The sequence below is a fragment of the Chiloscyllium plagiosum genome, unplaced genomic scaffold (assembly GCF_037043375.1).
Source record: "Chiloscyllium plagiosum isolate Xiang-an unplaced genomic scaffold, Cpla_swu_hap1 HiC_scaffold_2, whole genome shotgun sequence".
Lineage (NCBI taxonomy): Eukaryota > Metazoa > Chordata > Chondrichthyes > Orectolobiformes > Hemiscylliidae > Chiloscyllium > Chiloscyllium plagiosum.
The window spans coordinates 101,426,841-101,454,596 of NW_028270140.1; the positions used below are offsets into that span (position 1 = coordinate 101,426,841).

The 27,756-nt window shown below is 40.9% G+C and overlaps 2 protein-coding genes across 5 annotated transcripts in view; one reads left to right on the forward strand and one right to left on the reverse strand.

The window, feature by feature from the left end:
- Window positions 1-2,543: 2,543 nt before the first annotated feature.
- glrx (glutaredoxin (thioltransferase)) lies at window positions 2,544-24,330 on the forward strand. The gene is made up of 3 exons (XM_043709632.2): window positions 2,544-2,804; window positions 14,612-14,728; window positions 24,143-24,330. The coding sequence occupies exons 1-2, from the start codon at window positions 2,598-2,600 to the stop codon at window positions 14,720-14,722; spliced, it is 318 nt and encodes a 105-aa protein (XP_043565567.1). The 5' UTR covers window positions 2,544-2,597; the 3' UTR covers window positions 14,723-14,728; window positions 24,143-24,330.
- Window positions 24,179-27,756, reverse strand: part of rhobtb3 (Rho related BTB domain containing 3) — a 137,675-nt gene continuing 134,097 nt past the window's right edge. For 3 of the 4 annotated variants that reach the window (XM_087999070.1, XM_087999080.1, XM_087999075.1), the window contains one exon: window positions 26,401-26,538. In XM_087999070.1, coding sequence (XP_087855196.1) covers window positions 26,416-26,538 — 123 coding nt within the window. In that variant the 3' untranslated portion in view covers window positions 26,401-26,415. Of the gene's footprint in view, window positions 24,295-26,400; window positions 26,539-27,756 lie in introns of those variants that run through there. The other variant, XM_043709644.2, reaches the window with a different exon arrangement.

Below are 27,756 nucleotides of genomic sequence, written 5' to 3' on the forward strand. Positions count from 1 at the left end.
TAAGTTACAGTATCAGAGGGCAAACTCTCCATTGGTTGGAGTCAGACATGGCAGATAAGAAAATTATTGTGGGTATTGGAGATCTGTCACCTCAACTCCAGGGCATCTCTGCAGGAGTTCCTCGGAGTAAGGTACTAGGTCTCAACATCTTCAGCTGCTTCATTCATGACCTTTTCACCATCATAAGGTGAGAAGTGAGGATGTTTGATGATGATTGCACAATGTTCAGCACCATTTGCAACTTCTCAGATACTGAAACAATCCATGCTCAAATGCAACAAGATCTGGACAATATCCAGATTACCTGGTGCAAATGTTACTCACTGCTTGTCAATGACCTTCTCCAATAAGAGTCAATCTAACCACTGCCCTTGATATTCAATGGCATTACCATCACTGAATTCCTTACTATCAAATCCTGGGGTTACCATTGACCAGAAATGCAACTCAAGTCACACAGTGGCTACAAGAGTAGGTCAGAGGCTAGGAATCAAAATCCTGGAATTCCCTTCCTAACAGCATTGTCAATCTACCTACAGCACATGGACTGCAGCAGTTCAAAAAAACAGAGGCATGCCATAAATACTGGCCAGCCAGTACTCTCTTGAGAAATAATGGTCATTTGCATGGAGTAGAAATTTACCCCATAACCTTGTGACTCAGAAGTGAGAGTGTCATCAAGCACACTATGGTTGATAGGTATGGTATAAGTCACTCAGTCAATAATCAACTTCAAGGTTGAATGAAAACAAATGCCCCACAACTGAATGAATAACCTGTCAACCCATGGACACACACCAAAAGTCAAGTCCCCAAGCTGCCAGGCAATGCATAGTCAACTAACCTTAGAGTCCATTGACAGAGTGTATAGATGACCATAGTACCCTGCCTTGGTACTTTCATCTCTGTCTTTCAAATTTGTTTCTTAGACATACTGTCACTAGACAATTTACCAGCTAATACCACAAAATTATAATAGGACATGTGCTGACAATCATAATTTGTTATTGAGAATGTCGTATACACTGAAACTTTTGATTTTCCCCATTGTGCTGTAGGAATGCTTAAGGAGGTGCTGCTCAAATTACAGTGCCAAATATTAATCTGCAGTAAGCATTGGCAAGAATATCTTTTGGGGTAACATTGAGAGTAAGAAGACCTGAAAATCACAGAACTGTGCACACGTGGCAGTGTAGAAACAGGAAAATAGTTGGATAAGTACAGTAATAGACTCTTAAACAGATACTGAGTTTGCTGTAGTGCCATCCAAGACTACCCACACATGATGCCTGATATCAAAGCACCATCAATTTGTGGGGGATTTTGATAGTGTGCAGAAACCCTGAGAATATCCAATGCCTGGTTCACTAGACCTTACATAACTAGGGATTTTAATGGAGAAACAAAAATGCACTACATGCAATAAATCTGCAAAGAAAGGCAGAAAAAGCTAGACACAATGGGCAAGGCAGCTGTGAAGCGCACAGTGAAGAAATTGACTTCCCACATGCCACACATACAATACACTGGGAATGTTAATTGGAGATCACGCAGGGTGGCATATTTGAGGAGGAAGAAGAAGTGAAAGCTTGATGAGTCCAGAAGTATATAGAGTGAGGGGTGGTCCTGGGGCTCCAGTGGGAGAGAGACTCACTGAGCTCTCTTCGAACTGAGAAAGAAAACATCTTCAAGGTGATTGGAGATGCCGGTGTTGGACTGGGGTGTACAAAGTTAAAAATCACACAACAACAGGTTTAATTGGAAGCACACTAGCTTTTGGAGCGTCGCTCCTTCATCAGGTGATAGTCTATCACCTGATGAAGGAGCGTCGCTCCGAAAGCTAGTGTGCTTCCACTTAAACCTGTTGGACTATAACCTGTTGTTGTGTGATTTTTATCTTCAAGGTGGGTATCCTTATTAAATGGGATGTGCTGGTCTTGGACTGGGGTGGACAAAGTTAAAACTCATACAACACCTGAAAAATCACCTGAATGAGCAGCACTTCGAAAGCTACTACTTCCAAATAAACTTGTTGGACTATAATTTGGTGTTGTGTGACTTTTAACTTTATCCTTATAAGAGACTTTGCAGTGTTGATTTTCAGTGACTTGGAGACAGTAAGGACTGTCAGATGCTGGAAGCCAGAGTCAATAGACTGAAGGTGGAACAGCACAACAGGTCAGACAGCATCCTGCTCCTCAGATACTGTCTGACCTGTTGTGCTTTTCCAGCTTCACATCTATTGACTCTGGCTTTCAGCATCTGACAGTCCTTACTGTAACCATAAGAAAATAATTTTACATCCCGCTCAAATTGTTTCCATGCACTGAAGCATCAATCACCATAATTTTTCAACATGAGGTTTTTTTTTTGAGAGAAACAATTTTAGGGTTTCTTTGGAATGACTGGAAAGCAAATAAATCAAACAACTTTAAAATCAAATAATCTTCCTCTTTCCCGCCTTCAGTGCTGCGTCTATGCCAAATGGTTTCGATTCTCGCTGGTCAATTTCAAACTCCTCCCAGTTGTGACAACAGAGGGGCACTGCTTGTGTTTGCTGCTGAATCACTGAAGTGACGGTCTAACGAGAAAAAGAAATGGCACAGGATTACGTGGACAGTAAAATTCATCCAGACAAGGTGGTTCTTTTCATCAAGCAGAGCTGCCCTTATTGTGTATCAGCGCGGAATGTGCTTGAAGCCTACGATTTCAAGCAAGACCGTCTGCAGATCTACGATATTAGTGGCCTTCCCGAAATGAAAGCTATCCAAGACTACTTTGAAAAAATAACCGGAGCCAGAACTGTGAGTTCATTTTTGGGAATTGCCTCTGCTGGTGTGAATCTCGGTAGCTGAGTTGCTGTTGCATTATATAATACTGTTTAAGTCTTCCGTGTTAGTTTACTTCGATACGAAGTAATCGCTTTAAACCGCTTTAAAATAGTCGATTTCTATTTGCAGTCAGCTGACGAGCAGCATTGAGATGCCTCCCCGCCATTCCTATTCCATATCTTCGGACTATTGCCCTTTAAAAATGGAATGGACAATATCTGCTCAAACGTAATAATGTTTATTTGGGAAAATATAATTAAGTCATCGCGAACAAAATAAGCAGATGAACCTTCCCTGCGGTCCAATTTTCTACTACTTGGTGGTGCAATGGGGAGGCTCCTTTGGCAAATGAAACGATTGCGTTACAGAGTGTATGATTACTTGTAAAGATGGCATTTCCTCTTTATTGTCTGAATCCTATGAACTGCGGGGAGGTTTCCTTGCATGCTTAACACTGGCTGCCTCACAGCGCCAGAGACTCGGGTTCGGTTCCACCCTCGGGTTACTGTGCAAACTCCCTCGCAGACTTTCTCCCGGTGTCTGCGCGGGTTTCCTCCCAAAGTCCGAAGGTGTGCACGTTAGGCGGATTGCCCATGCTAAATTGCCCCTTGATGTCTGGGGATGTGCTGGCGAGCTGTGAGAAATGCAGGGTTTCAGGGATAGGGTAGATTTGGATGGGATGCTCTTCAGAGGGTCGGTGTGGACTCGATAGGCCGAATGGTCTGTTCCCACACTGAAGAGATTTTATGTTGTCCCTATTTGAAAGTGAGGCCCATGCAGAGGCATTCAGGAGGGCCAATCCTGTGTTAGGGCCGTGCGAGGGACTGCTTCAGTTTAAGTAATGTAGCTCACTGTCACACTGTAACCATTACACACGCCACACTATTGCAGTCACTAAGTGCCTCCCAGAATTATTACCAATAAGGAACCCTGAGAGCTCACTCATCTCTGGACAGAGCCTCTGGCAGGGGACTTGGCTCTTTGCTTTTAAAATGTGTATAGGAAGATGATATTTTTTTCTTCATCACGTGTCAGCCCCTTCTGGAAGTGACGTCATTCAGATGAAGTTTTCCAAAGCTTAGAATCTGTTTGTCGAACGGAAGCTTTGTCTTTTTGATCAATGCTTTATCCACAAACTAATCCGTTATTGTCCATAAGTGGCCCAGATTTTCAAAAGTGAGATACTTTTTTTATTTCAAAATATACTTTATTCATAGAAATAAATCTTTGGTACCTGTACAATTGGTCATGTCGTTCATATATATATATATATATATATACATTGCATGTCTTAACATTACAGAGAACAATTTGAATTAATTGAATTTACAGTTATTGTATTTACAGTTCTGTTTATTACCCATCCAGTCGCTTAGTATTTAGCTGAGGCTTCAGTGGAACCCAACTACTGAGTGGGCCCCCTGTTATACGATAGCAAAGGAACCTTCTTTAACCCCCAGTTTATGGGGTTACCATTGTCCATTTGACTGTCCTGTCTCTGGGGTAGCTGTCTGCATCCCCATGGTGAGCACGAACTGCTGGACCCTCACTGGGCTGAGGTAGCTGTCCAGCTCCTCACTGGGGTCATTTACCCGCTCTAGTGTCATTGAGCCAAGGCAAGGGTCTGCACCGTCCAGTTCTGTGTCTGACAGTGGGACTGTCAGAGGATCACGGCTCTCAGTTACCTGTAGCTGTGGGGCAATGGGCACCCTATGGTTCTCACTGGGTGGAGGATGGAATTTAGGGGGTCCGTTGTTTCCTGGTTGGGAGGAAATGCCCTCCTCTTCACGTACAGCGCTCTGTCTCGTCTTCTGGAGATGACTCTCCTTGCGCCCGTCTTCACCATCCGAAGAGCTGGCCGTACCTCCCTCGTGCAGCTGTCTTTTCCCCCTTTGCTGGGATGCTTTGGTGGCCTGGCAGGATTTTCTTTTCCTGTTTTTAACAGGTATCCACTCCTCTGCCTTCTTGATTACCTCCTCCTCCATTGCTTCCATCTGCCCAGCTAGAGCTAGGATCAGCTGTTGTGTGTCTCCGCTAGCTGCCGCCTCCTCTGCTTCTGCCTGTTCTTTTTTCTGGGTGCCACCAGATTCCATTTCCCTGCTGTCTGGGTGGACCTTGCTGGTCTTTGGGGGTCCACGGCTCACATTGCCACCTCCAGCCATCTGTGCGTAAGTAAGCGAGATACATTGTGAAAGCAAGACAAAAGGTTTATATATTGGGTGGGCAGCAGTAGGAGTGTGGGGAGGGGAGGTTGAAGATGAAATACCATCTCCCTGCATTTGTCCACCAGGATTTAGAAACCGTATTCCCGTCGACCGTTTAAGGGGCATAATGAGAAATGGAGATGTCATGAGGTGGGGTACGAGTCTATGTAAACATTTAAATGAGGAACAGGAGTAAGCCATTCTGACCCTGAAGTCTGCTCTGATATCGAGTAAGATCATGACAGATCCGATTGTAACCTTATCTGCGTTTCTGTCTAGCCATCTAAATTATTCCAATATTCTGCTTCTCTTTGTTTCAAAACACAATTCCAAACACTTGTGAGCCTCAGAAAATAAAAGGTCAATCTGTTTAAGAATCATAGAATCCCTACAGTGTGGAAACAGGCCATTTGGCCCAACAAATCCACATGGACCCTCTGAAGAGTAACCCAACCAGACCTGTTACGCTACATTTACCCCTAACTAATGCATCTAACCTACGCATCCCTGAACACTATGGGCAATTCAGCATGGCCAATTCATCTAATTGGCACATCTTTGGACTGTGAGAGGAAATCAGAGCACCTGGAGGAAACCCATGCAGACATGAGGAGAATGTGCAAACTCCACACAGTTGCCCAAAGCTGGAAATGAACCTGAGTCCCTGGCACTGTGAGGCAACAGTGCTAACCATTGAGCCATTGTGTCGCCAGTGGTGACTTAAGTGGGTGACTTGTGTTTTGTTTGAAACACTGACCCCCTAGTTCTAGATTCTCCACATTCTCTCAGCATCCACCCTCTCACAGCCTCTCAGGATCTGAAAGAAAATTGCAGGAGCAACTGGGTAGGTCTGGCAGCACTGGACTAGGAATATTGACTGTATTTTTGTCTTGTACCATTTGTGGAGAGTTGCTGAGTTTTTCCAGAATGTTGTTCTGATCTCTACCATTTTTTAAAAAAATATATCCTTAGATCTCGTATCTCTCGTTCAGATTTCCTCTTGCTCTTCTAAACTCCAATCGACCCAAGCCTAACTTTCATCATACATCAGCCCTGTCATTTTGGATATTAGGGTGGTAAACCTTTCTGAACTGCTTCCAGTGCATTTGTTCATCCTTGAGATGATCAATATTATACACTGTACTCCAGATGAGGTCTCACCAGTGCCCTGTATAACTGAAACATAATCTCTCTGCTTTTGTATTCAAAAGATTCTCATGATAACTGATAGCAAATGCATGGGTCTTGATGGATTTCATGCTACTATATTGTTTTGGAATGTTGCTTGGCTCAGTTGGCTTGGTGGCTGATTTGCAAGGCAGAAATGTGAACAGTCTGAGTTTAATTTCCACATGAGCTAAGGTTACAATGAAGAGCTCTCTTTCTCAATGTCTTCCCTCGCCTGAGATGTGCGCGACCCTCACGTTAATCCACCACCAATCGTCCCTGAGAGAGCAGCCCAATGGTCTAGTAAGACTACAGCAACTTTACTGCCTGGTTGTGCATTTTTTGGATGAGCGTTTTCTCATACTTTCCTTGTTAATTCTTTGCCTTTTTAAAAATTTCAAATCTTCTGATATGCCACTTAAATATTTTATTCTTTAAAGTTTTGATGTTATTGTTAACATTTCCAGTTATCCATAGGTGATGGGTTGGTCCTTTAGAACTTTTCTTAATTGTAATGTATCTATTGTTGCGTGTATTTTGAAATATCCCCTTAAATGTCTGCCATTGCATTTTCCCTAAAATTAATCCAACAATTTACTTTAGTTTATTTATTTAAATTTTAAATGGAACCACTCCTCTGTCCCTCCAAAGTAAATGCAAAATTCAAATCTTATTGCCCACCCCTAGTTGTCCTTGAAGGTTACAGTGAGCTGCCACCTTAAACCACTGCAGTCAATTTGCGCACCATAGATATGTTCTAATTAACTTGTTCAGAGTTGTTGTTCCACATCTCTGGAGTAGATGGGGCTTAACTCCAGACTTTCTGACCCAGAAGAAAGATACTGTCACTGTGCCCACATGAGCCCTTTCAGTGATCTATATTCAGATGTTGGGTATATGATGTATGATTACTTCTCTTCGACATAGATATATTTTCTAACCAACTTTTCCTTAGCTGTTATTTATACAACACTGGAGCAGTTTCTGAACAATGATGACTGATTAACTCCTCCCCCAGAAACAATGATGTTGGATGTTCAATGACAGTGATGTCATTCAATTTCAAGGCAGAATGGGTAGATTCTCTCATTGGAGACGGTAATTGCCTGGCAGTTGTGTGGCACAAATGTTACTTGCCAGCCCAAACTACGAAAATATCAAGTCTTGTTGCATTTGGACATGGACTTCTTCAGTATTTTTGGAATTGCAAATGATGCTGGACATTGTATAATGATGCTGCCACTATTGACTTTATGATGGGCAGCAGTGTCAGGTATGTATTCTTGACACTGGTCCTATTTTATCTCAATTGACAAGCCATTAAATTAATTGAGCAGTGGCCAACCTTAAAATTTCTTGTTCTGATTTGAACAAGCTAGCCACTTTCATTGACTGAAGAGGCTGAATTATTTATGTTTGGGAGTACCATTATTGATAGTACCTAGGACTCAATCTGTAACTGAGAGTGGCATTTAGAAGCAGAAGGATTACATGTAGGTCATGAGCCCTAAGTCCTGGATGGCCTTTCCAGAAATAGATCCTGGCTATAGATTATCTGGAATAGAATGAGCGGATTGCAAATTTATATTGTAATCATTTTGGGCCTAATAAGATAGTATGCATGATATTCTATCTTTGGAAAATTGTAATTCTACAAACATCGTTCGAATTGACACTGCTGATTTTTGAATAAATTTAAGAGATAGAAAGTGTTGTTTTAACCATTAATTCACAATGTAGACTTAAGCTGCTCTCATTTGGAGCTGAATCTTCCTGGGGAGCTTGCACTGTTCATATATGGGGACTTTTGAATGTTGCAAAAGGAAGTGTAGATTATGGGGTAAATGGTCTGCATTATTAATTATGGAATACCATAATTTCTGATGATTTATGGTCTGCTGTTAACCTTGCTGAAAACTGGTAGGTAATCCAATTTCACTGAAATTAGGAATCACAATTTTTCTATTTGAGCTATTCACTCTGCCACTCCCTAAAAGAAATGGCATTGGAGAGCTGATGCATTGTATATATGTCTAAAGCCAAATATTCACAGATTTATGTTGCAGTTTGATGTTTGCTAATAGGAATACAAATGCCTTTTGCTGATTGAGACTCAGAGGTTTTTAAATGCTGCATTGTAATACCATTGATGCTGTAAATTCTTTTTGAAAACTATTCTCTAACATTTGTTTCAAAACTGGTTACATCACAGAAGGACACCTATCAGTTTGGCCTTTGTATTGGTTCTCCAAAGGTTCAATTCAGAACGCAATTCCTTGTCTTCTCCCCGTATCCCTGCATTTGCTTCTTTTTTCAGACAATCATCCAACTCTTACTTTTTAAACCATTAATTGAACGTGACTCCACCATGCTCCTAACCACACTGAAGGATCATCCAAACACACTTCGACCTTTTATCGTTACAGGATATTTTGCTAACAAAAAGGGTAAATTATCATCTCCACCATTTAAGATTCAAAAACGAGCATTTAGGTTTCTTGGACAAGCATTGTTTTTTAATGAGCAATGGTATAACATTTGAAATTGGGCAGTCCTCTGACATCAGCCAAAGTTTAAGGGAGAATAGAGAAATAAAACCTATGCTTCTGTAGTATCTGCTGTATTCCCTCAATATCCTTGGATGCATGTCTTCTAATCCTGGTGCCTTGTCAATTTGAACAATAAACAGAGACCCTGTTTATTTATCAATTTTAAGCAGTGTCTAAACTATCTCCTCTTTCACCAAGTGACTTATGCATCACACTGTTTGGTAAAGGAAGATGCCAAGTATGTTTAGTACCTTATTTTATCTATGGAGGCAGAGATATGCTTTATTTTTATTAATCTTTAATTACATATTTCTTTTATTGTGGATACAAACCTTGTATCCCCTTTTATGCTAACTATCAGTCTTTTTAATACTGTTTGCTTCTTATTTGCTTTTTCTCCCCAGTTCACTTCCAAGGCTTCCACTTTGGGCGTGGTCCTCTGATATATTATCCAGTTATCATCTACCCTAAAAACACCTTATTTTGCTGGATTTGTGTGATTTTTAACTGAGTTAATCCAGTTCATTTTGTGGATGGTACATAATGCTGGCACTGTATTTTAGTGGTGGAGGGAATGAATATTGAAGGTGTTAAACATTTTCCAGGATGATGTCAAGCTGCTTGAGGTACTGGAGCTGTGCTCATTCAGGCAAGTGGGGTGATATTTATCGCAGTTGAAACTTTATTGCTGGAACAGCACAGCAGGTCAGGCAGCATTCAGGGAACAGGAGATTCGACGTTTCGGGCACAGGCCCTTCTTCAGGAAGGGCCTGAAGAAGGGCCTGTGCCCGAAACGTCGAATCTCCTGTTCCCTGGATGCTGCCTGACCTGCTGTGCTGTTCCAGCAATAAAGTTTCAACTTTGATCTCCAGCATCTGCAGACCTCACTTTCTCCTCTGATATTTATCGCACTCATAACTTGTTTCTTGTAGGTAGTGAGATGTTATGAGCTAATTTGCTTGTTGGAGAATTCCTAGCCATTGGCCTGCTCTACTAGCCACTGTATTTATATTATGAGTTCTGTTGAGTTTATGCTCAATGGAAATCACCAAGATTTTGATAGTGGGGAGTTTAGTGATAATGCCATTGAATATCAAAGGGCAATGTTTACATTTTTTTTGCTGGTGATCAATGCCTGGCACCTATGTTCTGTGAATGTTGCTTGTTATTTGTCAACCTAAACTTGTATATTGTGTAAGTTTTGCTGCATTTGGACATGAGCTGCTTCAGCATTTGATTTGCAAATTATGCTGCAAACACCCCATTGTGACCTTTGGATAGAAGGGTATTGATGAAGAGCTGAAGATACCATCCTGAAGAACTCTTGCAGGAATGTCCTGGGCTGAAATGATTAATCTTCAAAACCACAACAATCTTCTGCTTTATTAGATATAACTCAAATCAGTGGAAAGTTTTCCTCTGGCTCAGTTTGCTAGGGCTTCTTGGTGCTACATTTGGTAAAATGTTGCCTTGATGTTAAAGGCAATCACCTTTACTTTCCCCTCTAGCATTTAACTGTTGGCTTGACAAATGAAGCTGAGTGATCCTGATACTGAGCATCAGTGAGAAGGTGACTATTTAAGTGTCCCTTGAATTGTCAATGACTTCTGTGTCTTTACGATGTCAGAAACTAGACCAATTGGCAGTAATGCATCAAATTTGATTTGTCATTTTTTTGGACATAGTTGGGCAATCTTTAGATGCCAGTTCTGTAATTGTACTGGAATAGCTTGGCTAGGAGTGTGCAAAATTTCAAAGCACCAATCTTCAGTACTATTATCAGAATGTTGTTCTGGGACTGTAATCTTCTGTGAATTCAGTTGTTTCTTGAAATCACAAGGAGTAAATTAATTTGGCTGAAGGCTGGCATTTACGATTCTGTGGAATTCAGGTGGAGGTTGTGATGAGTCATCCACTTGGCACTTTGCACTGTAGCTGCGAATTGCTTCAGCCTATCTTTTGCACTGATGCACTGGGCTCCCCACCCCCACCCCATTATTGAGGATAGAGGTATTGTGGAATCTCCTCCAGTGAGTTGTTTGTTTATTCATGAATGGAAGCAGCAGGACTTGCAGAGCCAAGATATGATCCATAGTTATGGAAGCCCTTAACTCCATTTATCATAGAGTCATAGAGTTGTACAGCATGGAAACAGACCCTTCAGTCCAACCTGTCCACGCCGACCAGATATCCCAACCCAATCTAGTCCAACCTGCCAGCATCCAGCCATATCCCGCCAAACCCTTCCTATTCGTATACCCATCCAAATGCCTCTTAAATGTTGCAATTGTACCAGCCTCCACCATTTCCTTTGGCAGCTCATTCCATATACGTACCATCCTCTGTGTGAAAAAATTGCCCCTTAGTTCTCTTTTTATATCTTTCCCCTCTCACCCTAAATCTGTGCCCTCCACTTCTGAACTCCCCAACCCCAGGGAAAATACTTTGTCTATTTACCCTATCCATGCCCCTCATGATTTTGTAAACCTCTATAAGGTCACCCCTCAGCCTCTGACGCTTCAGGGAAAACAGCTCCAGCCTGTTTAGCCTCTCCCTGTAGCTCAAATCCTCCAACCCTGGCAACATCCTTGTAAATCTTTTCTGAACCCTTTCAAGTTGCACAACAAATTACCAATAGTAAGGAGACCAGAATTGCACACAATATTCCAACAGTGGCCTTACCAATGTCCTGTATAGCTGCAACATGACCTCCCAACTCCTGCATTCAATACTCTGACCAATTTAAAAAAAACATACCAAACACCTTCTTCACTACCTTATCTACTTGCGACTCCACTTTCAAGGAGCTATGAACCTGCACTCCAAGGTCTCTTTGTTCAGCAACACTCCCTAGGACCTTACCATTAAGTGTATAAGTCCTGCTAAGGTTTACTTTCCAAAAATGCAGCACCTCGCATTTATCTGAATTAAACTCAATCTGCCACTTCTCAGCCTATTTGTCCATCTGATCAAGATCCTGTTGTAGTCTGAGGTAACCTTCTTCGCTGTCCACTACACCTCCAATTTTGGTGTTATCTGCAAACTTACTAACTGTACCTCTCATGCTCGCATCCAAATCATTTATGTAAATGACAAAAAGTGGAGGACCCAGCACCGATCCTTACGGCACTCCACTGGTCACAGGTCTCCAGTCTGAAAAACAACCCTCCACCACCACCTTCTGTCTTCTACCTTTGAGTCAGTTCTGTATCCAAATGGCTAGTTCTCCCTGTATTCCTTGAGATTTAACCTTGCTAATCAGTCTCCCAATGGGAACCTTGTTGAACGTCTTCTGAAGTCCATATAGATCACATCTTCCACTCTGCCCTCATCAATCCTCTTTGTTACTTCTTCAAAAACATTCAATACTGTTGACATCTCAAAGTCATCTGGAGTTGTTGTACCAAAGTTGAGAGTTATCCCACAGATGAGTGAAGCAACACACTGACATGGTCATACCCACGTAATCATATCTTACACATCTGAGGTAACACCACCATCATGAGGTATGCCCTGTCTCGCCTGCTGGATAGATTCAGCAGAAGTGATGGCAAAGTGTTATATATCTGGGGGCGTGTTATCTTCAACATTGACTGTGGACCACATGAAATCTTAGGTCAAACATGGACATTAAAATCAGCTAACTACCACTTTGCTCAATTTAATTTATCCTCCGTGTTAAACAACACTTGGAAGACAAACGGAGGGTGGAACGGGCACAATATGTGCTCTGGCTAGGGGAATTCAATGTTCATCATCAAGACAGGCTCAGTAGCATCTCTATTGACTGAATCAAATGAGGAAAAAGCGAAGGAAATATGTACTTAACCTTGAACCTGCCATAGAAAATGATGACATGTGTTCATGAAATTATCATTAAGAGTGATGATTGCAAAGACAGAATCTTGTCTTCACATTGAGAATGCCCTCACATCAGTTGGCACTATCACTATGCCAGAATTGAACACATTTCAAAAATTAATCTAGAAATTCAAAACCACCCTCATGGGGTGCTGTGGGCCATAACTAACTGCTGAATCCGTAACAATCTGTAACCTCTTGACTCATTAACATAGATAGGGAATACTCTTTGGTTCAAAGAGTTCAGGATGGCATGTCAAGAGCAAGAGCAGAGCAAAACATACCTAAAAACGGAGGTTCCCAACCTGAAGCTGAAACAGGACAATTCACTTGTTAAACAGTGCAAGCAGCAACACAAGTGTTGCTCATCTGCTGAAATCCTCAATTTTAATTCCTGATATATTAGTTGCATTCAAACCCATGTTTCCCAGAGATTTGCTTTGGTCCCTGGCCAGGTCCTATTGTGTAGCACTATGACAGCCTATTTTTGTAGCTTAAACCTTCTATTCTTGGCACCATCCTGGTAAATCTTTTCTGAACTTTCTCCAATTTAACCAGAACTGCACACTGTACTCCAGAAGAAGCCTCCCTAATGTCCTTTACAATGCCAACATGATGTCCCAAACTCCTATACTTAATGGCCTGAGCAATGAAGACAAGCATGCTAAAATAATGCATTCTTCACCACCTTGTCTACATGTGATGCAAATTTGAATGAATTATGTGCCTGAACCCCTTGATCTCTCTGTTCTACAACACTACCTAGGGTGTTATCATTAGTTGTATAAGTCCTGCTCTTGATTGGTTTTACCAAAATGCAATACCTCTCATTTATCCAAATTAAACTGCATCTGCACTCCCCAGCTCAATTCAATTCTTCTCTCAGTAAATAATATTACACTCGTCTTCCCAATTACTTGTTGCACCGACATACTAATCTTTTTGATTCATGCATTTGGACACCCAGATCCCTCTGCATCTCAGCTCTGCAATCTCTCTCACCATTTAGATTATATCCTTTGTTTCACTTTTTTTTCCGCAAGGTTTCTATACCTGTTAAATATTTTTTAATGGGATTGGAGCCATTCCACTTCCATTTCTGCTACAAGAAGCCATGTTACTTCAATCCTCATTTCATTCTCCATCTCTGTTTCCTGGCAGTTAACTAAAGCTGAACCAGAAGTGTTTGAGATTTTGGTGTCATGTTTATCATGAGATGTACTTCTTACTAAATCAGCACGAGCATTAAGACCATTTGTTTCTACCTGAAAATAATCACTCTCGGCATTAGCTCATCTGCTGAAATCCTCAACCCTCCTCCATGTCTTTTTAACTCTAGACATTGCTATTCTAACACACCTGGCTGGCCCCTCATGCTCTACCCTCTATAAATGTGAGTTCATGTGAAGCTCTGCCCTTGTATCTAACTTATACCAAGCCCCACTTTGTCACTATATCTGTGCTCACTGAATTTCATTATCTGACAATATGTCTCAATTTAAACACTTTGTTTTGTGTTTTCAAAATCATGCACAACCTTTTTAATTCTACTTGAGCATTCCAGATTTCAGGCGCTGTACCATTGGTAGCCATGATATGGCGGTGCCAGTGTTGGACTGGGGTGGATAAAGTTTAATAATCTCACAACACCAGGTTATAGTCCAACAGGCTTTTTTGGAAGTACAAGCTTTCGGAGCGCTGCTCCTTCATCAGGTCCTGTAATCTGGTGTTGTGTGATTTTTTAACGTTGGCAGCCAGAGACACTGCTACTAATGGTACAAAGTTTAAATCCTAGGATTCCTTTTATAAGCGCCTTTCTCTTTCCTACTTTTTAAAGATGTTTCTTAAACGTAGCTTTTCTTCTATACCTCCTTGGTAGAAACAATCGATCTAAACTAATTGCTCACTTATCAAAGCTAAAGAGAAATGCAGGTTAGTATTAAATTGTGCAATTTTGACTTTTTTTCTGATTATAATAATAAGACTGATTTTATTGTAGGTGCCACGTGTGTTCATTGGGACTGAATGTGTTGGAGGTGGCTCGGATGTTGTTAAGCTGGAAAACGACGGATTGCTGAAGGGCAAACTGAGTGCCATTGGTGCCATCTAACCCTTGGTAAGATGAACTGAGACTGGAATTGTTGAGTATGCAGTGCAGTTTCTGACCTCTAGATGGAATCTTTTGCATCCTACAGAACTCTGGTGTTAGAAAGCTGTTCATGTACAAAAACAGAAATTATTTTATTAGAACCCAAAAAAACTACCCCAAAGTACAAGCAATACAATATGGCATTTGTAAATTATGATTTAGCAGTTATCATTTTTGTGTTTTTTTTTAAAATGAACACAATAGGTTGGGGTGGGAGGAAATGAATACAGCTTAATTTGTTAAATATCTCTTCACCATTGCTAAACTTTAAAACGTGTTTATACAATTACTTGGGAAGCTTTGTGTTGCTGTAACCTGATTTATGTATGAGCAGAACCATGAGTTGGTTGGAGTTTGTACTTGCAATCCCATTCAAAGAATGTTGTCCTTGCTGAAGAACATTAATTAAACTTTAATTATAGCAAATAATTATAGCTTTTGCTAAGTTAATTTTTATGGATGTCCATTTCCTGGTTTGTTGCTCGATTAATTTCACCTCAATAGTAAACTTGCTTCACTGCTTACTGTACCTTTTGCTTAATCCGCTTGTCCCATGTTTTAATCTAAGACACATTTCTATTCTCCCTCAAACAATCCTGGCAGAACTTGTTTACGTGGCTTCAGCAAATTACATCTGTATGCTCTCACTTCTAATTCTTGTAACTTAAAATTCATGCCTCCATATAGAATTTGCAAATATGAATTAGGAGCAGGAAAAGGTCACCTAACCACTCAATCCTGCTCTGTCATTCAATAAGATCATGGCCGATCTGTTTATAGCTTTAATTACACATTTTTCCCCATCCCTGATGACACCGAATTCCATTCTGAGTCCATTGTTAATCAAGAATCTGTATAACTTGGCCTTAAAAATATTTAATGACCCTACCTTTACAGCTGTATGGGAAAGGCAATTCCATACACTTGACCCTTGGAGGAAAAAAAAATCTGTGATATGGCATACACCTTTTTTTAAAACGGTGTCCTCTAGTTTTAGTCTTTCGTGTAAGGCGAACCAATCTTTCATCAGGTCAACTGTCAAGTCTCATATAATCTTACTGAAATATTAAATCCTCTCTCATTCTCCTAAATGCAATGGAAACGGGGGCCATCCTTTTTCTCTTATAACACTGCCATTCAAGTGATGTTGAGTGTACCTTCTTTGTGCTGTTTCTAATGCAATTCTAACGTAGACCAAAACTTTACACAGTATTCTAAATGTTATCCCACCCCTGCAGAAAATCATCCCAATTTTTATTTTTCATTCCTCTTGCCACCAACGACATTCCATTTGACTTCTAAATCACATGCTGTACCTGCATGCTACCTTCATGATTCACGGTCCAGGACACCAAGGTACCTCTGTACCTTGTATACTGCTTCTGTACTCTGCTGCCAAATATCATACCTTTCCATATTATACTGCATCTACCTACTTTTGCCCATTCTTAGTTTGTATTCTTTCATGATCTAGTTGCGTTGCTGGTGAGGTCAGCACGTGTTGTCCATCCCTCATTGCCCTTGAAGGTGATGTTGAGCTGGCTCTGAATTGCTGCGGTCCTTTGGGTGTGGGCATAGTGCTATTGGGGAAGATGCACCAGGACATTGACTCAGTGAAAGTTAAGGAACGGTGATGAGTTGCGATTTGGGATGTTTTGCATCTTGGAGGGGACCTTACAAATGGTAGTAATCCCTATATTTATAAGATTTAGGAACAGAAGTAGGCCATTCGGCCCAGCAAGTCTGCTCTGCTATTCAATGAAGTTACGGCTGATCTGAGAGTTCTCAATTGCCTTTCCCTGTAACCCTTGATTAACTCTATCTCACGCTTACTGATCCAGTCTCAACAGCCTTATCCGATAAAGAATTTTGCATATTCATTACCCTCAAGAAATTCCTCCTTACCTCTGACTTGCGAAGGCAATCTTCAACTCTAAGATTATGTCATCTGGCCCTAGATTCTCCAAAAAAGGGGAAACAACCTCTTTGCATCCACCCAATCAAGTTCAAGATGAATCTTGCATGTTTCAATAAAGTCACCTCTCATTTTTCTAAAGTATAATGAGTATAAGCTCGACTTCTCTTAAGAAAATCCATACATGTCTAGGTACAGCCTAGTGAACCTTCCCTGCACTGCCTCCAATCTCTTTCTGTCAATGTGGGAACCAAAACTGTTCAGTATTCCAAATGAATGTCTTGTACACATTTAGCAAGCGTTTTAAACTCCATTCCCTTTGAATTAAAGGCCCACAGTTCATTGCCTTCACTATTGCTCACTGAACTTGGATGCTGAATATTTGTGATTTATAAGTCTGCTATTTTTTGTCTTTCTAGGTAGTAGTGCTTTTGGGTTTGGAAGGTGATCTTAGAAGAGTCTTAGAACATAGAACATAGAACAATACAGCACAGAACAGGCCCTTCGGCCCACGATGTTGTGCCGAACTTTTAACCTAGATTAAGTACCCATCCATGTACCTATCCAAATGCCGCTTAAATGATGAGTTATGGCCCAGCATCTGTAGGTATTGTACCCTGTTTATTGGTGAAAGGAGTGAGATTTTGATAGCGACAGTTGAGGTTACAGTCGAGCAGTCTGCTTTACTCGAGATGGTGTTGAGCTGCTTGAGTGTTGTTGCAGCCAAGAGGAAAATATTCAATCAAACTTTTCTGACCTGCTGCTGTAGTCATGGGTTTTTATGGTTGGTTCAGTTCAGTTTCAAACCAATACTGACTCAGAAGATGTTGTTAGTGGGAGAGTTTAGTGACGCTAATGCTTTTGACTGTCAACAGAATCTAGTTTATTATATTTGCTTCAGGTGTTACTATCTGGCCCTTGTGTGACATGAATGTAATGTGTCATCTTCTCAGCCCAAGCCCAGATGATGTCTAGGTCTCATTGCAGCTGGACACAGGCTGCTTTAATACATGTGGAGTCGTGAATAATTCTGAACCTTGTGCAATCATTGGTAAACATCCCCATCCCCACCTTATGATGGAGGGAAGGTCATTGATGAAGCAGCTGAAGCTGGTTGGACCAAGGACATGATCCTGAGGAACTCCTACAGAGATGCCCTGGAACTGAGGTGACTGACCTCCAACAACCACTTTCCTACATGCCAGGTCCATTGTTTCCAAACAATGGAAAAGTTTCACCCTGATTCATGTTTTTACTACGGCTCCTTTATGCCACACTCCATCAGATGCTCCCTTCATACTGTTCCCGCCTCACCTCTGGAATTCAACTTTTTGTCCAAGTTTCAATCGAGCAGAATTACCTTGGCAGAACCCAAATTGTTAGTCAGCAGGTTATTGCTGAGCAGGTACTGCTTGACAGTACTATCAATAACACATTCTATCACTTTACCAAACAAGAGTACATTGATAGGGCAATAATTGGTCCTGTTGGATTTGTCCTGCTTCTTCTGGAGCAGCTTGCTTAAATGTGTGGCAGGTTCTGCAGCACAAGCATTTAGTATTGTTGTAATGGCCTTTTCCAGAAGCCAGTGCCTCCAACTGTTTCTTGATGGCTCACTGAATTTTACATCTGTTGAAATTTTTCACATTCAGCACTGTCACAGTGCTACACAAGAGGGCATGGCAGCACCATGCAATAGTACTGAAGACGTGCTCCAAAACCTGTCACACCCTTAGCCAAGAGATTTCAACACAGCTGCAACACTGACATCTACCTGACCAATGTGAAAAATTGTTCAAGTACATCCTGTACAGAAAAAAGCAGGACAAATCTAACCCAGCCAATAACTGTCCTGTCAAGCTACTCTTGATCAACAGGAAAATGGTGAAAATGTCATCAGCAGTGCTATCGAGCAACACTCAGTTTGAGTGCTCTCAGGTCTACTCCAATCAGTCCAGCATGGGTTCATGAAAAGGAAATTGATATCTGACTAATTTTGTTAGCTTTTTTGAGGAAATCTCACCAGAGTGGATATGGTGAACCAGTAGATACCTCGCATTTGGATTTCCAAAGTTATTCAACAAACCTCACAAGACCCCATGTTGTTTGAGACAATAGATTAGCATGGATAGAAGAATTGGCTAACGGGCAGGAAATAACAAGTTGGGGGAATATAGGTTCTTTTTCAGAGGAAACCTGTAGCCAGTGGGGTTCCATAGGGTTCAGTGTTGGGACTGTAATATATATCCATGACTTGGAAGAAGAAAGCAAATGTACTGTAGCCAAACTTGCAGACTTCAAGAATAGCTGGAAAGGCAAGTTGCAAAGGGGTCACAAACAGATTACAGAGAGGGGTCAATAGGTTTGATTTTTGTTGTTACAAAATACAGTGAAAAGTATCATATAGTGTCACTACTCTCTGGCAACATCTTAAAATGCAGAAATACAATCCAAAACTTAGAATATGAAGACAGAAAAATGAAGAAATAAAGAACGTGTTCAACTTTACAGTCCTTAAGTGCTATCTAGGACCTAGTGGCATCCCGTTCGCTGCACACTGCTGCTACAACAATAGTCACCACTCTCTGGCGCCATCTCACTTCCACCAACAGCCTCACCACTGAGTCCTTAATGAATCTCGCCAATTCAGACTCCACTGATGCCGCTGATGCTGTACCAGCCCAAATGGTGGAATCAAAGATGGTTGTGAATATTGTAGGTCAATCATCTCATTGCAGGAAATCCCGTAGGAATTTCTTTGGATAATCCAGTTCAGTTTCTGGTCAATTATAGCCCCCAGAATGTGGATAGTGGAGGATTTGGTGATGGGAACCATTGAATGTGAAGGTTCAATGGTTAGATGCTGCATCGTTCGAGGTGGTCATTACCTAGTATTTATAATGTGAATGTTACTTGCCACTTGCGTGTCCAACCTTGCTGCATTTGGACATACACTGCTTCAGTATCAAATAACTAATGTCCTAGTCCCAATAGTCTTCAACTGTTTCAATATTATCCTTCCCTTCATTGTAAGATGAGATGTGGGGATGTTCAGTGTGCAATCAGCAACAAAATTCTCAATTCTCAATGTCCAGCACCTGAAGCAGCTGTGTTCAAATGCAGCAACGCCTAGACAATATCCAGGCTTAGATTGAGAAGTGACGACTAACATTCACACCACACCAGTTCTAATTCCCAATCGTAAGGTCCTGGGGAGTGTTGCTGAACAAAAAGACCTTAAGTGCAAATTCATAGTTTCTTGAAAGTGGAGATGCAGGTAGGTAGGATAGGTTCAAAAGCATTTGGTATGCTTGCCTTTATTGGTCAGTGCATTGAATATAGGAGTTGGGAGGTCACATTGCAGCTGTACAGGACATTGATTAGGCCACTATTAGAATACTGCATGCAGTTCTGGGTCTCCTAGTTGTCGGAAGGATGTTGTAAAACTTGAAAAGATTTACAAAGATGTTGCCAAGGTTGGAAGGTTTAAGCTATAGGGAGAGGCTGGGGCTGTTCTCCCTGGAGTGTCAGAGCGATGACCTTTTACAGAGATTTATAAAATCATGAGGGGCATGGGTAGGATGAATAGCCAAGGTATTTTCCCTAGGGTCAGGGAGTCCAAAACTAGAGGGCATAGGTTTATGGTGCAAAGGGAAAGATTAAAAGAGACTTAAGGGACAACTTTTTCATGCAGAGGGTGGTGCGTGTAAGATATAAGCTGTCAGAGGTGGTGGAGGAGGCTGGTACAATAATAATATTTAAAATCATCTGGATGGATATACGAATAGGAAGGGTTCCGAGGATGTGGGCCAAATGCTGGCAAATGGGACTAAATTAATTAATATCTGGGGTGGCACGGTGGCTCAGTGGTTAGCACTGCTGCCTCACAGCATCAGGGTCCAGATTCAATTCCAGCCTTGGGCGACTGTCTGTGTGGAGTTTGCACATTCTCCCAGTGTCTGTGTGGGTTTCCTCCAGGTGCTCTGGTTTCCTCCCACAATCCAAAGATGTACAGGTCAGGTGAATTGGCCATGCTAAATTGCCCATACTGCTAGGTACATTAGTCAGAGGGAAATGGGTCTGGGTGGGTGACTCTTCAGAGGGTCGGTGTGGACTGGTTGGGCCAAAGAGCCTGTTTCCACACTGTAGGGAATCTAATCTAATCTAATCTGTTTGGCATGAATGAGTTGGACTGAAGGGTTTGTTTTCGTGCTGTACAGCTCTAAGACTGCATGAATCTATCTATCATGCCTTGACGTTCATCGGCATTACCATTGCTGAACCCCATTATCAAGAACCTGGAGATTACAATTGGTGACAAATTGAATTAGATGATCCACTATAAATATTGTGGCTGGTCAGAGGTGTGGAACCCTGCAGTAACTCTCTATCAGACTCCCAAAAAACCTATCTGCCATCTGCAAAGCACGTCGGGATTGTGGTGAATTAAACTTCACTTGGATGAGCGCAGCTCCAGAACCCCTCAAGAAGCTTGATATAATCCCAGATAACACGGCCCACCCCTTTGGTTCAGTGAAGTGGTGTCAGTGCTCAGTAGCAATGTGTATCCCTTGCAAAATTCAAGGTTAGATCTCATGGAATACAGGGAGAACTAGCCATTTGAATACAGAACTGGCTCAAAGATAGAAGTCAGAGGGTGGTGGTGGAGGGTTGCTTTTCGGACTGGAGGCCTGTGACCAGTGGTGTGCCACAAGGATCGGTGCTGGGTCCACTACTTTTTGTCATTTGTATAAATGATTTGGATGTGAACATAGGAGGTATAGTTAGTAAGTTTGCAGATGACACCAAAATTGGAGGTGTAGTGGCCAGCAAAGAAGGTTACCACAGATTACAATGGAATTTTGATCAGATGGGCCAATGGGCTGAGGAGTGGTGGATGGAGTTTAATTCAGATAAATGCAAGGTGCTGCATTATGGGAAAGCAAATCTTAGTAGGACTTATACACTTAATAGTAAGGTCCTAGGGAGTGTTGCTGAACAAAGAGACCTTGGAGTGTAGATTCATAGCTCCTTGAAAGTGGATCACAGGTAGATGTGATAGTGGAGAAGGCATTTGCTATGTTTTTTTTGGTCAGAGTATTGAGTACAGGAGTTGGGAGATCATGTTGCAACTGTACAGAACATTGGTTAGGCCACTATTGGAATATTGTGTGCAATTCCGATCTTCCAATTGGAAAGATGTGAAACTTGGAAGGGTTCAGGAAAGCTTCACAAAGATGTTGCCAGGGTTGGAGTGTTTGAGCTATAGGGTGAGGTTGAATAGGCTAGGGCTATTTTCCCTGGAGTGTCGGAGGCTGAGGGCTGACCTCAGAGAAGTTTATAAAATCATGAGGTGCATGGATAGGATAAATAGACAAAGTCTTTTCCCTGGGGTGGGGGGAGTCCAGAACTAGATGGCATGGGTTTAAGATACAAAAGGGACCTAAGGAGCAATCTTTTCACTCAGATGGTGGTACATGTGTGGAATAAGCTGCCAGAGGAATTGATGGAGGCTGGTACAATTACAGCATTTAAAAGGCATCTGGATAGATTTTTGAATAGGAAGGGTTCAGAGGATATGGGCCAAATGCAGACAAATAGGACTAAATTAATTTAAGATATCTGGTTGGCATGGACGAGTTGGACTGATGAGTTTGTTTTCATACAATACAAATCTAAGACTGAGTGGATCTAACTATCATGCTTTGACATTCATTGGCATTACCATTGTTGAACCCCACTATCAAGAATTACAATTGCAGCATTTAAAAGGCATCTGGATGGCTAAATGAATAGGAAGGGTATAGAGGGATATGGGCCAAGTGCTGGCAAATGGGAGTAGATTAGGTTAGGATATCTGGTCATAACATCTTTCCAATTGGAAGGAGATCAGAATTGCATGCGATATTCCAAAAGGGTCTGTTTCCATGCTCCATGTGCTGCAGAAATTCACCAAGGCTCCTTAGAAGGTATCTTCCAAACTCATGATCAGTAACGTCTGGAAAGACAAGGGAGGCAGACTCATGAGGACACCACTGCCTGGACATTCCCCTTCAGGCCAGTCCTCATCCTGACTTGGAAACATATCACTGTCCTTTCCAAGTCAGGATAAAATTTCTGATCATCCCTCCCCCAAAGTGTTGCACATCCATCTACACCAAATGGACTTAGCAGCTCACCACAACTTTATAAAGGGAAGCTAGGAATGAGCAATTCCCAGATCTGATGTATGAATAAAATAAAGTACGACTGCGGCTGACTAAAACATTTGAGAGCTAACCAGAGGCATTTGAGAATCAACCACAGTATTATCTGGTCTGGAGTCACACATGCCCATCCAGTTAGGGATGGCAGATTTCCTTCTCTAACGGGCATTAGCAAACCAGATGTGTCTTTATGACAATTGTCAAAAGGTTTTGTGGTCCCTATTTAAACTAGCTTTTAGTTCCACATTTGATTGTTTGATTTCAAGTTTCATCATCTAGATTGGGAATCGAACTCAAGTCCTCAGAGCATTAGCCAAAGCCTCTGGTTTACTAGCCTAGTGACATTACCATTACACTACAGCTTTTCCTCTTTACAAATGTTCATGACCTTTATATTTCCAATATTTTCTATTTAATAGCTGAATATCAGTTATTCATAAATAGCAGAATTGAAATTACTTCATTCCAACTATGGTCTCCCACCTTGGTAGTAAGTATATAATAATCTTCACTGTAAACACCACTCACCAATGTAATATCAGCTAGATTAATACCAAATGGAGTAGATGAATTTTCTATAGCTATTAGTTTATACAAAATAAACACAAAAGAGACCTTGTCAGCTGGAAAATTCTTTAAAATATTGTAGGTATTCATTACTGCAATCCTAGAATGTTATGTTTTTCTAACTACGATTCTAACCATGTCATAAAATCAACTCACTAATATTGAATTTCAACATGTGCTAGCTGGCTGGAGTTGTGCTCCTGGCCATCAGTTGTGTTGCCCAATTCTAGGGCGGCTGTGCAGTTCAGCACTCTAAGACAGAGTGCATTGGTGGTCTGTGGTTGAATTACTTATTCTGTCAACCATTTTATTTCATTTGGATATAATGTAAAGAAAGGAAAACTTAAGCTTATGATGTGCATCACTTTGCCTAAGACTTGCTTAACAAATACTAACTGCCACCAGGAAGATGATAAGAAGGTATATAATCAATACCATTCTTAATATTTTATGCACAATCTATAGATTCACTATCAGCGGAGGACTGAGGAGCTGTATGTCTTAATTTTAGAAAAGAAATCCAAAATGTTGGTCGTCTGGTCATGAAAAGTGCATGTCGTCAGAGCATTGTAATGGATACAAGTTTGGGAATTTCTTCAAATTTCCTTGTCTTCATTCTTCTTGAGATGAAGTATGCTTCTGTCTGCTGTTTTCCTAATGTAGCACAAAGCTTTCTAAATATCCTTCTTTTAGCCTTTGATAGGTATCCAAGGTCTGGCTGACGGTCTATTACATGAGGATACAACGAGATCTCCCAGAGTGAATGTGGTGCCTGTACTCAGTCAGCTCCTGCAAGTACGAACTTGAAGGCCACCTATGATTTTCTACAAATGCTTGCTCGTCCTCTGCAAATAAATAATAAAAAGATTGACCGTGAATAATGCTGTTGTCTGTGGTTTCTCTTTTTCTATTTTGTTGCATTATCTGACATCCTGTCTGGACTTAAGAGGTCAAAAGTATCCCTAAAGTTTGGCTCTATATTGCATTTGACTAAATGATTTAGAATCATAGAGTCATAGAGATGTACAGCATGGAAACAGACCCTTCGGTCCAACCTGTCCATGCATTATCCTGCATCAGGATACTGTTACTTCAAACATTTCTGCCATTTTAAAAAAAATCCTGTTCAAATATTTTATACATGAAATTATGCAAATTTTAAAGAATTTGCAATTCCATCACTTTGCTTAGTCAAACAGGAGCCCTCATTTCAATGTAATAATTAATGTACTAGCTGTTCAGTCAGCAGTCATTTCAGCCTTGAGCTTTGTCATTTTGGGTAGACACACACTATATTTTCACCGAAGTTCAAATCAGCACATGGTATCTCATGAGTGGAATTGCTTTTGAGGAGGTACACTTCTCCTGACCTTAAACAAAGATAGGCAGAAACCCTAGAAATATGGGCTAAAACATTTTAGCTGAAACTTTTCTATTCCTGTGTGATTGTGGCTGGGACAAGCCTTCAGTGGGGTATTCTCTTTCTTCAGCTAATGGAAAATCATTTGATCATCTTTTTGAATCCCTCTCCTGTTTCTGATATTCACCCTATTTACTGAGCACTCCATCCTATCTGTCCTTAATTCTTCCTCTTTCTGGTTTGTATCTACTGTTGCTGATAATCTGTTGTCACCCATAGGCTCTTGAGGGTCTGAGCTCTTTAAAAATAATAAAACAGCACTTTTGCAAATAAATGTTATATTATAAAAAAGAGAATTGAGTTAGGGTCTTGTTTTCCTTTGTTAACGTTTTGCATGGCTGTTCACTTTTAATATGCATGTCTTCCTGGTTCTTCACATTGCAATACCTGTGAAATATAATGCTGCGCTCTCTCTCAATCAAAAACTGACTTGGTCAGGTATGAGCTACTTTATTCACAACATTGTGACAGTACCATGACTTTAAGAGGTTATTTTGTCCTGGTAATTCTTGTTTTAAGAGGGGTTCTAAGAATGAGGTTCTGAGCTAGTTATTTGGAAAGCCAATAAAGTAAACAGCTTCTGAGGTCTTGGTTTTTTTTTTAAAACGTTGGAACAATAGAAACAGCCTGAATGATGTGGTCAAGCTCCCAAAGAACCAAGGTTTTTAGTTTCTTAGCTTTACAGGACCAGTTTTGGCTGGGTCTGTTGCTGTAGTACATCTCTCCCCATTACACTGAGTCCTCGGGATGTTTTTCTTCCTGGATTGCTACAGTTGCATGTGAGACTATCTGCGTTCTGAATTTGTCTTTTGCCAAGTGTGTGTTTATGGGACTTTATTGGACCAGTTACTGTTTAGCAGCTAAATAATTATCATTCTGTTAAATTTTCTAATAGAGTTAGTGCTCAGGTAGTTTTCTTTACTCTTTCTTTGGTTGTATTTTAACGAAAGTATATAAATAAAGTGTGTTTTGCTTCAAATCTAGTAGTTTGACCAATCAAATTGCATCTGGAATGTGTAACACCTTACACTTAACTTTTTCTTATTTTAAAAGGTAAGGTCTAGGCTGTCTTAATATATTTTGAGGGAGTCTGGTCCGTAACAACATCATATTTTACCATTCTTGTGCGACAGGCAGGACCAAATCACATCAAATTCTAGTAAAAAGGAAATTAACTGACAGGGCTATTAAATGAAGTGGCTGTTGCAGGAAGTGGCAGCAAAATCACCCCATTGTGGGAGGGAAAGTTTGACAGTAATGGATGGAGATTGTGGTGAGCACTAGCTATGACCATGATTAGCAGCTGCACTGAGCCAAAGGAAATGTTGAGCTACCTTACAGGAGAGGGCAAATCCCAAGCTTTGTAAAATTATTTACCTCTAACTACACTACTGTACATATAAATAAAACATTCAGCTCTGAGGCTGGATTTTAATTTAGGTTTATGCAAGTTTCCTTTGATTTTTGATACATGTTTTTTCTTTAAAAAAGCATTATCACTAGTAAATATTAATTCAGTGAAGTAACCTGTATTATTCCTGAGAGTTTAAAATAGTACAAATAACACCTTACCAGAAAGGTCTTGAAACTCTAGCTTTTGGCTGAAGATGAGGTAGTTGCTGGCAATGAAATGCAGTAACCAAGTAGACAATCTTGTCGCATTGTGGAACTGAAAATAAAGTATTCCAGATTAAAATGTACACGACATCAACAGTCTTGAGTTGTCAACAGGGACAGAGTCAGTGTGAAATTTTGACAGATCAGTCTGGAATGATTTTTAGTGGTTCTGTGACTTGTGGATACATCCTTAGGCAGACCATCAGAGTCAGAGAGGCTGGGGACATAAGAAAAGGATTACAAGTGGAACTCCGAATACTAGTTTGAAGAATGGAAGGATTCTGGTGACAGCAGTCCAATTCAGTTGGACTATAGGATATAATTTGCAAACTTGATAAGAGCTGTAATAGTGCGGAGGGGCGGAATATAGATTGGAGACATTCAAATATAGAATCCTGAGAAAGATACATTTGGCAGATGGTAACATGATCAAGGATCTTGAAGATGATAGGACATAAAAGTGATTTACCAAAAACAATGGGGTCAAGCTCAGATTTCTGAGCAGAAGGGTGATGTCAGCAGATTAAATTGAGAATGTGAACTGTTAACAAAATCAGCAAACCCTGAGGACCAGGAGGGGAAGTGGGGTGGTCAGTTGTTTAGTGGAAATAGGGTTAAAGGAGTACAAAATTAATCTCCTACAGAAGATAAACTCAGCTGGCATGAGGAGCAGAATTAGAGAAAGATGTGTTCACTGCTTGCAAGAGGGACGTTTAAAGGGAATTTGATCCCATGGGCTAATGAAAGAGGATACAACAGAGGCAGTTGATCAGATTCCTCTCTGAGACACACAAATCGACAAACTCCTTGTGATTCTTGAGGTAGGGTGGAGGGGGTAGGAGTTCATGAAGACTGGCTGCAGTACAGAAAAAACCCAAGGCATTATCTTTGTACTCTAGGATGACCCTGGAATCGTGCAGTTTTAGATGGTGGAAGCAAGACATCATGAACGTTTGTGATCCAGTCAAATCTGCTGGTGAAGGCTAAACTAATTGTCTACAATATTCACTCATGTTCATGGTCTCTGCCCTTATTGTTGTTCCCTTTAGTCCATAGGGAAATTAATGAATGAAAATTAGTGCGTTTTCCTGGGGACTATAGCATTAAAGCTGGAGCCAAGAGTGTTACTTGCTAAATCAGTAGTTGCAGAAATGTTCATAGAATCGTAGAATTGTTACATCACAGAATGAAGCTATTCAGCCCATCGTGGTTATATCAGGAATATTTGGTGAGCAGAGGGCCAAAAGCCCAATAGTTGAGACGTTGAAAA

Bases quoted from the DNA above. Each gene is read 5' to 3' on its own strand.
- glrx (XM_043709632.2), top strand. From the start codon at position 2,598: ATGGCACAGGATTACGTGGACAGTAAAATTCATCCAGACAAGGTGGTT. The intron at 2,805-14,611 runs GTGAGTTCATTT...ATTTTATTGTAG, and splicing joins AAATAACCGGAGCCAGAACT to GTGCCACGTGTGTTCATTGG.